The sequence below is a fragment of the Heloderma suspectum genome, chromosome 5 (assembly GCF_057233095.1).
Source record: "Heloderma suspectum isolate Gila_16-S chromosome 5, 16-S_ref, whole genome shotgun sequence".
Classification (NCBI taxonomy): Eukaryota; Metazoa; Chordata; class Lepidosauria; order Squamata; family Helodermatidae; genus Heloderma; species Heloderma suspectum.
The window spans coordinates 141,399,442-141,411,005 of record NC_139462.1 but is presented as its reverse complement, the minus strand read 5'-3'; the positions used below and the strand labels follow the sequence as shown (position 1 = coordinate 141,411,005).

Genomic DNA, 11,564 nt, shown 5'->3' with positions numbered 1-11,564 from the left:
TTGGATCCCAGGTCAACTGGAAGCTGCTACTCAGCCTTGTTCTCAATTTGAAAGCAGTAATAATATTTAAAATGTATACATTTAGTCTATATTTCCATCCTGAAAAATGGCTGCAAGCTGGTGTGAACAAGGAGCAGGATTGTTGTCAACCAGCTTTGGTTTACCAAAGTGGACAGAGACTACGAACGAAGTAATGTTTGCTGGCTTTGCTTTCAAGTCTTCAGCCATTCTTAAAATAGCTTTTGTAGTTTTGATTAACATGTGTATCAGTACTCTTGTACTGTACAATGGACTCATTCTTGCTTGCATCTTGAAGTTGATCTTAATATAAGGGGTAGGAAGTCTTTTAACAGGATTTTTACCATTCTGTCTTCAAGAGCTGAGATTGAGAAAAAGAGTTTAATTAAGCCCAATTTAATTTTGTTAAAATCAGATGGTTAGAAGATACCCGTATATATGCCTTGAAAGGTACAATACCCTTCAGTCTTCTTTCGAAGAAGGGAGAGGGAATCCTCCAGAAAAGTCTCTAAGAGTTTGTAAGTAAGTTTATACTTTTTCCTGCTTGATCACCATTGGGTATCTCAGCAGAGAGAATCTCATCATCATTTTTAAGCCAGTTGATATGTTTTGCAGTTTTTAACTAGTCAGTTTATGGTATCCAGAGATTTTGTTGAAAATGTGAAAACTTGTATTTTAAATGCCGTGTGTGTGTGTATTATTTATCATGTTTTTGAATTCTTCTGTCTAATGATAAAACTTATGTACTTAGTATAGAGAATTTTAACATTATTTTTAGGATAGTTTAGTATGTTCTGAAGTTTTTAATTAGCGAATTTATATTATTTAAGTATTTTTTGGAAACATGTAAAATTGTATTTTAAATGCTTTGGTGTACATTATATATCATTTATCATGTATTTTATATTTCATATTTTTCAGTTTCCTTAATAAAGACCTGTGTCGAAATGCACTGAGAACTCAAATTGGTGCAGCTGTTCCTTTTGTAAAATTTTGGTTAACACATATATCCCCTCCAAAAACAAAGACAAAACATTACCAGCGATATAAAGTGAATACCGTTGTATGAATGTTTATTTCTAGTTACAAGAAACAGAATCAATCCCTCATTTATACAAAAATACCTGAAAGATTACAATTAGGTTCACTAGCGGGGGGGGGGGGGAGCTATTTACAGTATGAAGCAACGTATATTGAGTAAGGTTTTGTCTCTTAAGTTAATACCTTTTGCATTCCCTGAAAACTTAACTTTTATTCCATTTTACAGTCACTAAAAAGTTTTGCTGTGTGACAATATAATTTACAATAAGCAAGTCTTGCCACTGGAAAGGTGCATTGATTGGTCAAAACGGTCAGGTACTTAGTGCAGAAAAGATAAGACAAAACATCTAAAAACGGAGGCACATGTTTCTTCAAGATTAATTCAACAAATAAAAAAGCTGTACTTTTTAAAAACACCTACCATAATATAACTTATCTACTAACTTAAAAAAATACCAGATCGTTTGGCATTTTCCTTCTCAACATATTCCAAGATTGCTACATAACATTTTTCTTTTTTTTCCTTTTTTTAGAAAATAAAAATCACAGGCAAAAAAAAAAAAAAAAGATTCAACAGGCTCCAGAAACAACCCTGAGCATCCCTCTTTACATTCATGTCATTTAAATACAAAAAAATTAGGAAGTCAAATGTCCATCAGTCCTTGGTTTCTAAGCTGCCAACCAGCTGTATCTGCTGGAAATATTTAGGGTGATATTTTAAAATTTTCATTTCCAGCTTTAAAAAAAAAGGAGGGGTAGCAATAATGGTGTGCTCAAGTAATGTAGCTACCACTTTGATGCGGTTGATTTTCTTTAGAACAGCTCATCTTAAAGTTGGGAAAGGATGTACAAAATAGTCAGCCATCTTCATACAAAATCATGATTGATAGTCAAAACTTTTATTCTCAAATTAAATAAAAATCCAAGTTTTATAAATATGCAACAATTGCTGGGGAATTGCATTATTGGAACTAAGGTATGTAAACACAAGAACTTAATTTAAAAAAAATCTAAATGGTCTTATTGAAACTGGAGAATGAGAATGTTAAATCCATACAATTTTTTTGGAAAAAAAAGCTAGGAGAGGTGAAACAGAAAATGCACAATGAAATCAGAGACTCAACTTAGCTTAACTTGATGTTTAAAACATTGACAAAAAGAACAAGTAAAAATTTAATATGTACACATAAAACCAAGAAGTTTCTAGTAAAAACTAAATCAAGTTTCTTCATCGTATATGTAGACATTTCATGGCAAAAAGGTACTAGATTGTGTCCTGTAAACTAAAATACAGTGTTTCTATACCACTGATAATTCAGCTGATAAGTATGACTTAAGCTGGTTATATTAAGTTAAGCTACTCTCAACACTATATGAATACCTTGTGAATAAAGAACTGTTTCCCCAACTTAAGCCATTCAGATGGGCTATTAATAAGATGAGATAAATCAGTATAAATTTAACCTGTATAAAGTGATTCAATGAGATCTCTGGAGATAGGGAGAAGATACTCAACTTACAACAGTAACTTTGAACATTCCTGGGGTGAATATACTTCTTGCTTTATAAACCATGCAAAGTATATTAAACACTTCCTGTGTGTACTTGACTATCATCTCCAAGATCTGACAGTCATAAACACTGACTTTACTTTAATGTTAGCTATCACCAGAAGGAAAAAAGCATTACTATGTAAACATGGAATAACTTAAATATTAACAAGGGATTGCTCTGGTTCAGATGTTGTAAAACCTTCCAGAGCTGTGTGGGGTTAGTAATATTTGATCCAGCATAACTACACAGAGAGGTGTCACTTTTCAATGGCTTATATTTTGCTTGTCACATTTGCCCAAATTACAGCCAAGAAAGTGCACCTATCAATGTAGGACAAATGTTACTTGCTCCACACAGCCATGGCCACATGAATGTTCTACACTGAAGGTTTTAGAGAGCTTAAACCAGGCCTTATTGTCTGATGATCAACCAGGACTGAAACAAGATCCAACTAGTTTGCCACAGATACTGGCACTTAATATTTTAGGGAATATATCCCCAAGTATCAATTGACTGAATTGTCAATGGTAAATCCAGCAATGGCAAGGATGGCTGAACATCTGACTTCCAAATAGATGTTGCAAGCCATTACGCCAGCACTGCTGCACATTATCATCCAAACATTCTAGTGTCACTTGCGTATGTTTCCTTTGCAATGGAATTTAAATGGATGGAGAGGCTGCATGGCAGTGCCTGATATTATGCCCACAGCTTTGTACAGGCTCATAGTGTAAGCTCTGGCAACCCAGTAGAATGCAAGTTCAATTGAAGAAGCCATTTCCCATATTTACCTGGCTGAGTATCATTCTTACATTAACACCATCACTTAGGAAAACTGCCAGAGCTTATGCAACACTACCCAATGGCCTTGCCACAAGTAGGAGACAAACTGGGCCAAAACAGACATTAAAGTTGTAGCTAGCAGCTATTTTGTTTTCATTTTTACTCTAGGTGCAGGGGTCCCGATCTGGATGGGACTCTAGCATGGGTGCAGGGGCAATTTAAACTTTTGCCCCACCCGCTATGGACCCAACCTGGATGAGGGGCCCCACACATGTATTTTCTACTGCAAAATAACAATCCATTTAAAGTTATCTCTGTTTGGGCTCTTGGAGTACTCCATGGCTGTTTCCCTCTCCCTTTCGGAGCTAATTATAGGGTACCATCTGTACCAGCATTTTCACTGTAGAAGCACCAAGCCACCATTTGTAACCAAGGTTAGTTTATGCTCTGGTTACCAAACTATGCTTTGGTCACCAAAAATGCGGGTTCAGAGGATGGAGGGATGGAACATGTGAGCTTACAGGGCACTCTTGAACTCCTAACCAGTTAAGAGACTGGGCAGTGTTGCACCTGCACTGGGGCTCTGTGATAGTGTGAAAATTTAAGGAAATAATGCTAAAAATAAAAACACTGAATTTGTGTTAAGAGTGCTTCTTCTAGTTGAGGCTTTTATAACACTACTGCCCTGCATAAGTTTCACAAAAGTTTCACGGTGGGGAGGATGTGTATGTCTAGACAACATCTTCCTCAGTAACTGTCCTGTGTTTTCCCACAACTTTTTTTCCAGAAAAAAAATCCGTTAAGGAAAAAAAAGACAGAATTGCTGCACAATTCCATCTGATTGGTAGCACTAGGAGCCCTCTATCTAGAAGCACCCTCACAGCAGATGGACTAATCAACTGAATCCCTACCCCCACCATGAAACACACACACACAAAGGAAAAACCCCATCCAGTTCCAAACACATATATGGTGGTCACTCAGCCCTGTTCTAGCAACTGACAGTGGATTTTCCCATGGGTGTGTTGGTGAAAAGCAAGGGACTCTAGCGGGGGGACACACTCAGAATAAAATAGATTCAAAACATTTGTGCATAGAATCAGTCCTTTCCATGACTACCTGTCACTAATGTACTGCATGCAAGCCACAGCCATTATGTCAAAAAATAATCACTCTAAAGAGTACATATGGCAGTATATGGGGGGGGGGGGGTTTGCAGAGGTGTATCCATATTATTTCTTCAAGAACATCAGCACATAACAAAGCCTCTGGTCTCCAGAGACGTCAGACATATGTTTGTCCTCTAAATCCTTGTTAGGCTGAAGCAACTCACGTAATGCAGGGTCTAGTTTAGATCAATACCCAAATCTTGCATACATTTAAAAGCTGTATCAGCTCCTGATATAGGCCATATGCAATATCCAAAAAACAGGAGTGCAAAAACAAAAAATAAAGAGAGTGATCAATACAAAAAGTAAACACACTAAGTCTTAAATTGTCAAGATTATTCCAGGGCAAGCATTCTTTTCAACAATTTTGCTTCACAAACTTGATTCTATTAAGTGGACCAGCCAAGGGACAGTTTCCAGTTTTGTTTAGTGATTTTATATACCCTTTCCCAATTTTGGGGGGTTGCTGGGACACTCAGCAGCAATCATGCTTGGGTGTTATACAAAACAGCAAAATCTTGGTCTGTTGGCACACCAGCTCAATTCATCCCTTTCTGAGTCCCCAAGGTGCATAACTGTGTTGTGTTCAGTTTTTTAAAAAACACATCTGCCAGTGTCCCAGTGTCAACTTTCTTTTACAATATTTTTCTAGCAACTCCAGTCTTTGAGCAAAGCCAGTCCATCAGCATGGATCAGAACAGAGGTCATAAGGCCACACGGATGCAGTGGTGTTTCAGTTTACAGGGCAAAACTCCCTTGTTTAGTTGGTAGAACTCAACAAGTTGTATTAGGTCAGTGAATTTCGTGCTCCCATCATCCAAGCTGAAAAATATCTGTCCATCATCTTCGCACTTGAGAAATTAAAACAAAAACAAAAAAGAAATACTAAAACTCTCTAAGTTAGACAGCAAATGACATCAAAGAAGGGTGTTAACTGATAGAAGCTATCTTGGGCTAAGGCTGAACTACAGAATTGTGAATGAGTTAAAATGAAATTTAAACAGATCTGAAATTCAAAATCTAAATTTCACATTTCAGGGCAGAAAAAGCTCCACCTCTTCTGTGAACCCTTTGGCTCAACCCTTAGCCCACATCCCCAACCACAAATGACGCCTAATATATATGGAACTGCATTTGCCCATATCCACCCCATTACATTTGCCTCTCCCCTTCCCTCCTTCCATTGTTTTCCCTCCACTCTTGGGAACTTGGCAAAGGGACCTGTCGTTTTTAATTTATTTATATAGAATTATTTATATAGACAGTGCGTTATAAACACCAATGCAGACTCTGAATTCAGGTGACTATAACACTTCTCAGATTTCTGTAACAAAGATCTGTTAACTGCACCGCTGAAAAAAAATCATTTTGACATTTGAATTTTAGATTTACACTTAGTCTGCCCAGCTAAGTGATGTTCTACCTTTTCTGGCGGGCGGGGCTGTTCTCCCCCTAAAGGATCAGGTTTACAGTTTGGGGTCTCGGATCCAGCATTGTCACTGGAAGCACAGGTAGCCTTGGTGGTGTGGCACATCTTTGGTCAGCACAGGCCGATATACCAACTATGACGCTACCTGGACAGAGGTAGCCTACAGTTATCCTTGCTCTGATAACCTCTCATTTGGATTACTGCAATGCATTATATGTGGGGGCACCTTTGAAAATGGTCCAGAAACTGCAGCTGGTCCAAAATAGGGCAGCAAGAGTGTTAATGGGGACTGGTCCATATGATCATGTTATGCCAGTGTTCTGTGATATGCCCCTCTGGGTGTCCTTACCAAATGTGGCAAGGCGATTTCCTACTAAGGAGGGGCCTTTCCAATGGTGGCACCCCAGCTGTGGAATGACCTCCCAAGAGAGGTTCGTCTGGAGCCCACATTGTAGTCTTTTCAGCACCAGGTGAAGGCCTCCCCTCACCCCCACCCCCCATTTTTTTAGTCTTTCAATTTAGTTTTTAAATGTTTATTGTGTTTTTAGATCTTTGCACTGCTGCTAACTTCTACTTTGGTTTTTACTTTGGTTTTATTGTTTAAAACTTTTAAGGGTTATATATATATAGTGTTTTATCATGTTTTAGTTTGGGGTTTTAATTTTTGTGAACCACCTAGAGCACTCTGGCTATTAAGCAGTATAGAAATGTAATTAAGAAAATGAATTTAAAAATACTCCAGGCATTATGCAGCCATTGTCACCCAAGAATTACAGAAGACAACAGCCCTTACCCCTGCTCCCCCCAGCCCTAATTTGGTGCCAATGAAAGTGTATCATATCTTTTTGCATCTTCTTCATTTTCTTGATTGCCGATGAAGGCTTAAATTGGATGAGCCCTCTTGCCTGTTCCAGTCCAACACCTGGAGAGAAGAGAGTGTGTGGCTTCTTTCCGACCTATCGTATCTCCACCAACTATGTTAGGATAAAACATCCAAATAAAGCCTACACGCCTAAATGTCATGCCGGTAGATCAAAACTGCACAGTTGATTACTGGATATTTTCCAGGGGGTTGAGTGGGCAATTTTGGCCTATGCACATTGGATTTTATATGCATCAGCCACATTCAGATGTTTCATCACTGTGTAGGTACACTGGATGGAGGGACGTGGGGCAAGTGCCCTCTTTTACGTGATGGGCCAGAGCAGTAGAGAGGCATTGTCCAATATAACATACTTGGGAGAAAAATACAAGGGGAAATGAGAAAATCCAGTTGCTGCTTGGGTCAACTGCATGGCTCCTGAGAAATCTTTAATAAGCCCTATGACAAAACCTGTACCATACTGGAAAAGTGCTATACTTACCGGCAAAATCTGAAAATGCTTAATTTTTTGATGGTGGCACAAAGTAAGTACAAATGCCTTTGGATTACTCTGGCTGTCTCGGAGTAGAAATAGCCTAGGAAGAAACATGATATGTTACTATTAAATTGACTACCCAGACTAATCTAAATTAATGTTTTATTATGTCATCAGCATATATGAGAGTCTAAGGATGCAAGCCTATGAAGATAGTCGGGAGCCTCCAAACTTGGAGGCTGCCGAGTATCCAATGCAGGGCAGATGAAGCATGGGGGCTGTCTTCGCCTCCACTCACCAACCACCCTGCATTTCTGCCAGCAGTGCTTTGGAGCAGAAGGAAAGGAGGCTGAAGTGGCCACAGGAAACGTCATATGGCCAATGCCCCAGTCTCCTCCCCTCCCTCAGGAACGCCCCCTTTCCCCTCTATTTTCGAGCGCAGAGATGTTGCCAGAACTGCACTGGCTATGACAGGGAGGAGGTGGGGGGTGCAGTTTCTGGGCTCCAAAGACAGAGCCCTGCTTCTGACCTCAGAGCCCAGAAACTGAACAATCCTATGTTTGGGGGACATAGGATTGCTCCTTAAGTCTATTCATAATTAATCTGGAATCTGGCTGATGAAATTGTGACAACCTTGCAAATGCTCAGGGCAAAAACCCAAAACCAAAACACAAGCAGAGGTTTTTACATTTCTATCAAGTGTCTCAAGGCTAGAGCAAGAAGAATGCATGCCTCAAATATGTGAGTATTCGTATATAGGTGATCCTAGGCAAGAGTTGTCGTTCAATGGTAGAGAAGCTGCTTTGCATGCAAAAGCTCCCAGTTTCAATCCCTGGCATCTCCAGGTAGGGCCAAAAGAGACCCCTGTCTGAATCCCTGGAGAGCCACTGCAAGTTACTATTACAGGGTGTGTGTGTGTGTGTTTATTTATTTCATTACCGCCCAATAGCCAAGGCTTTTCAAGCTATGCAGACTGGGTGCACATATACGTATGAAGACACTAGGATCATGGCTGTGATAGGGATCTCTAGGCGCAGTGGTAAATATTACATAATCAGTGAAAAATGCTTACCCATCTACAAGCCCCTGTTGCTTAATAATCCTGTGTGATTCTTCTCTAGAGATCCTGCCATGAAACCAGTGCTGTGTCCTGTGAATAACTGAAGGAGACATAACTTGTTAAACGCCAGTATGTTGGGCTACATAGGTTTTCAAGCACAGATCCCCAAGCATTCTGATGAATAAGTGTACAGCCATATATTGCCCTGCTTTTTGCGTAACAACAATGGTCTGGTCATTCTACTAAATGTCAGAGAGCACAGATGTGAGAAATCCAGTCACATGTCCTGCTGTGCATGCACATTCCCACCCCGTGTTTCTCCAAATGATGTGAGATTACCGAATTCAGAGAATGCAATCAGCATATTGGAATAGATTCCTGCACTGTCCTATTGCCACCATGTAAGTCTAATACAAGGAGGTACTAGACTATCAAGGGAACTATGTGCTGCTGTTTGTCACCTTTAATACCCTGATGCTCAGCCCTTTATACCTTTAATACCCCAATGCTCAGCCCTTTACAGAAGCATACAGTAGTGGAGCACAGAATTTTTTAAAACCCTAAAAATTGAATTAAAAACGAATGTTCAGAAAAGGACACAAGCATGTTTGAAGGTGAGGGCAAGAACTATTCCACCACTTGTCACTTTCTCACAAATAGTACCTAATACATGGCCATGAAACTTGTGCAACCACATTCTACATTGCAAATGAATGTGCTGTTCAGGGGAAATACTACGATTTCCTAGGTACAAAGTGTACATTATCTGTGCAACTGTTATCACACATTGATAGTTCTGGCTATTTCCCATCTGAGTGACAGTCAGCTATAATTATACCAATATATAAGAAAGGCCCTAACACCAATCCAGCCAACTATATGCCAAGAGACCGGTTTGCACTTGAACAACCCATAGTTAACAAACCACGGGTTGTTTGTGAGCATGAATGAGCAAGCAAGTGGATTCCCGCCCACTTCTACTTTCCAAAACAACCCAGGAATGCCCTGTTCCTGGGCTGCTGTCATGACATGCGAACCTGAGAACTCTGGGTTGTTTAGGAAAGCGGAGGTGGTGAGCAGGTGGGAGGCAGTGTGCTCATTCACTCCCACGCAGCCACGCCAATTCTTGCATTGTTTAACCCAGGAATTGACCATTATGTCTGAACTACGCCAGTAAGTCTTTTGGATAAAGTTGCTAAATTACACACTCATCATCTGTGTAATGAACTAGAGCAGTGGCTTGATCTTGATAGCCTGGTAGCCCTGGGGCAGGCTGGTTTTAGATCAGGGCCTTCAGCCTTAGATCATCACTTTATTCTGGATCATGTAGTCAATAAATAGGCTATCTAGCCAGGTTTATTTGGCTCCCACTGATTTAAAAGCAGCACTTGACTCAGTAGCCCATGGTCAGCTACAGACCAGACTCCATTCTTTGGGTATTGATACTAATCTCTTGAATGGCATTAGGAGCTTATATACTGACACAACTTTGCAGCTTAGTATAGGAGTTGATGGTCAGCTGTTTATTGCCCTTTCACTCTTTAAACTGTATTTGAAAAGTGTGGTAGCTTTTCTAAGAGGATACCACATCTTTCCAGTAAAGGCTGAAAATAAGATACACCATCTTATTATATGCAGATGATATTATTTATTTATTTATTACATTTATATCCCGCCTTTTTTCCTCCTTAAGGAACCCAAGGCGGCTTACACAACGATCCTCCTCCTCTATTTTATCCTCACAACAACAACCCTGTGAGGTGGGTTGGGCTGAGAGTCTGTGACTGGCCCAAAGTCACCCAGTGGGCTTCCATGGCCGAGTGGGGACTAGAACCCGGATCTCCCGACTCCTAGTCCAACACTCTCACCACTACACCACACTGGCTCTCTAATTATTCTAATTTCTCATATGCAAATTGGTCAGTATAGGCTACTAGGGCAATTTAATATGTACTCTTAAATGAGCAGCTGAGTGTACAGTATGATAAAACAAACATTATGTTTTTTTGTAGAACAGGTCAATTACACAAACAGACCCCTTATGGATATTGGATAGAACAAGTTATAAGGTTTAATTATTTAGGGATAAATTTTCACTCAGTGGATCCATGGCAAACTCAAATATCAATTAGCAACCCAAATTGCAGAGAGGACTTTAAGAGGTTTACTAAGATTCGACAGGACAAAAAGTGGAAACTTGGTAAAACTAGCTCTAGAAATATATAAATGTAGAATCATGCCCCAACTATTGTACAGTATTCCACTGTGGCTTTTGGACATTTAAGATGTTTAATAAACGTAGGTGCCTAGGCAGAGTACAATGAAGATCAATTAAGCTAGTTAAAGCAGAATTAGACTGTCCATAACTAAAGTTAGGCATATAAACTAGCACTGCTTTACTGGTTGAAAAATATTTTTCCAAAAGGCTTCAGAACAGGCAGTAGAAGCCTTTGAGGAGATGGGGACTGGTTCCTGGTGGCCTAAGATCCTTATTGCAGCTCAGAATTTAGGGTTTTCAATTCCTTATCTAGCTTGGGCTAGGACAAAGCCAAAGGAGTATCACTGCAACTTTGAAAGATGTTTCATTTCAAAATAACTGGGCCGATTTCTCTTTCTGTAAATAATATCTTTAATACTCCAGCATAATCATCATTCCTGCTCATTCCTGATGCAAAGAGAGCTAAGGGTTCCCTTCGTACAAGCTCGATGAAGAGTGCTTTTCCTGGCAGATCACACTGGACATACAAGGAATGTCCTTTGGTGTGCTATGGTGTGTTTCTGTAATTCATTAGCAGTGGAGGATCTCCCACCTCTTCTACTGGAGTATGAAATGTATCTGGAAATATGAACTAATAATATTCCACCATTACTGTTAAAATTGAGAAGGAACTCCAGCCATGAGAAATGAGTGCATTTACTGGGCAAAGCAAGCATGTCAGTCAAAACAGGAAAACTCATTGTAGCAGCTCTGAGAAAGCACCTGAAATCTAATGAGCCTCAGATGTACTTGTGAAATTTCTAGCTAAGAATTTTCCTTCTGCACTATATGAAACTATAGCACACGTAAACCAGACTGATCCATCATGCTCATTTGTATTTTATTTCTCTCCATAACACTTTATCTTTCACATTCTTCTTATTTGTACAATCCT

General features: G+C 39.6%; 1 protein-coding gene across 1 annotated transcript in view; it reads right to left on the bottom strand.

Annotated features, from left to right (window-relative positions):
* Positions 1-1,066: 1,066 nt before the first annotated feature.
* The window catches only part of GRB10 (growth factor receptor bound protein 10), a 147,090-nt gene continuing 136,592 nt past the window's right edge, over positions 1,067-11,564 (bottom strand). Inside the window, exons 15-17 of the mRNA XM_084857685.1 lie at positions 8,425-8,512; positions 7,359-7,452; positions 1,067-5,416 (exon numbers count right to left, since the gene is read on the bottom strand). Of these exons, the coding sequence (XP_084713811.1) occupies positions 5,270-5,416; positions 7,359-7,452; positions 8,425-8,512 (329 nt within the window). The 3' untranslated portion in view covers positions 1,067-5,269. The remainder of the gene's footprint in view (positions 5,417-7,358; positions 7,453-8,424; positions 8,513-11,564) is intronic.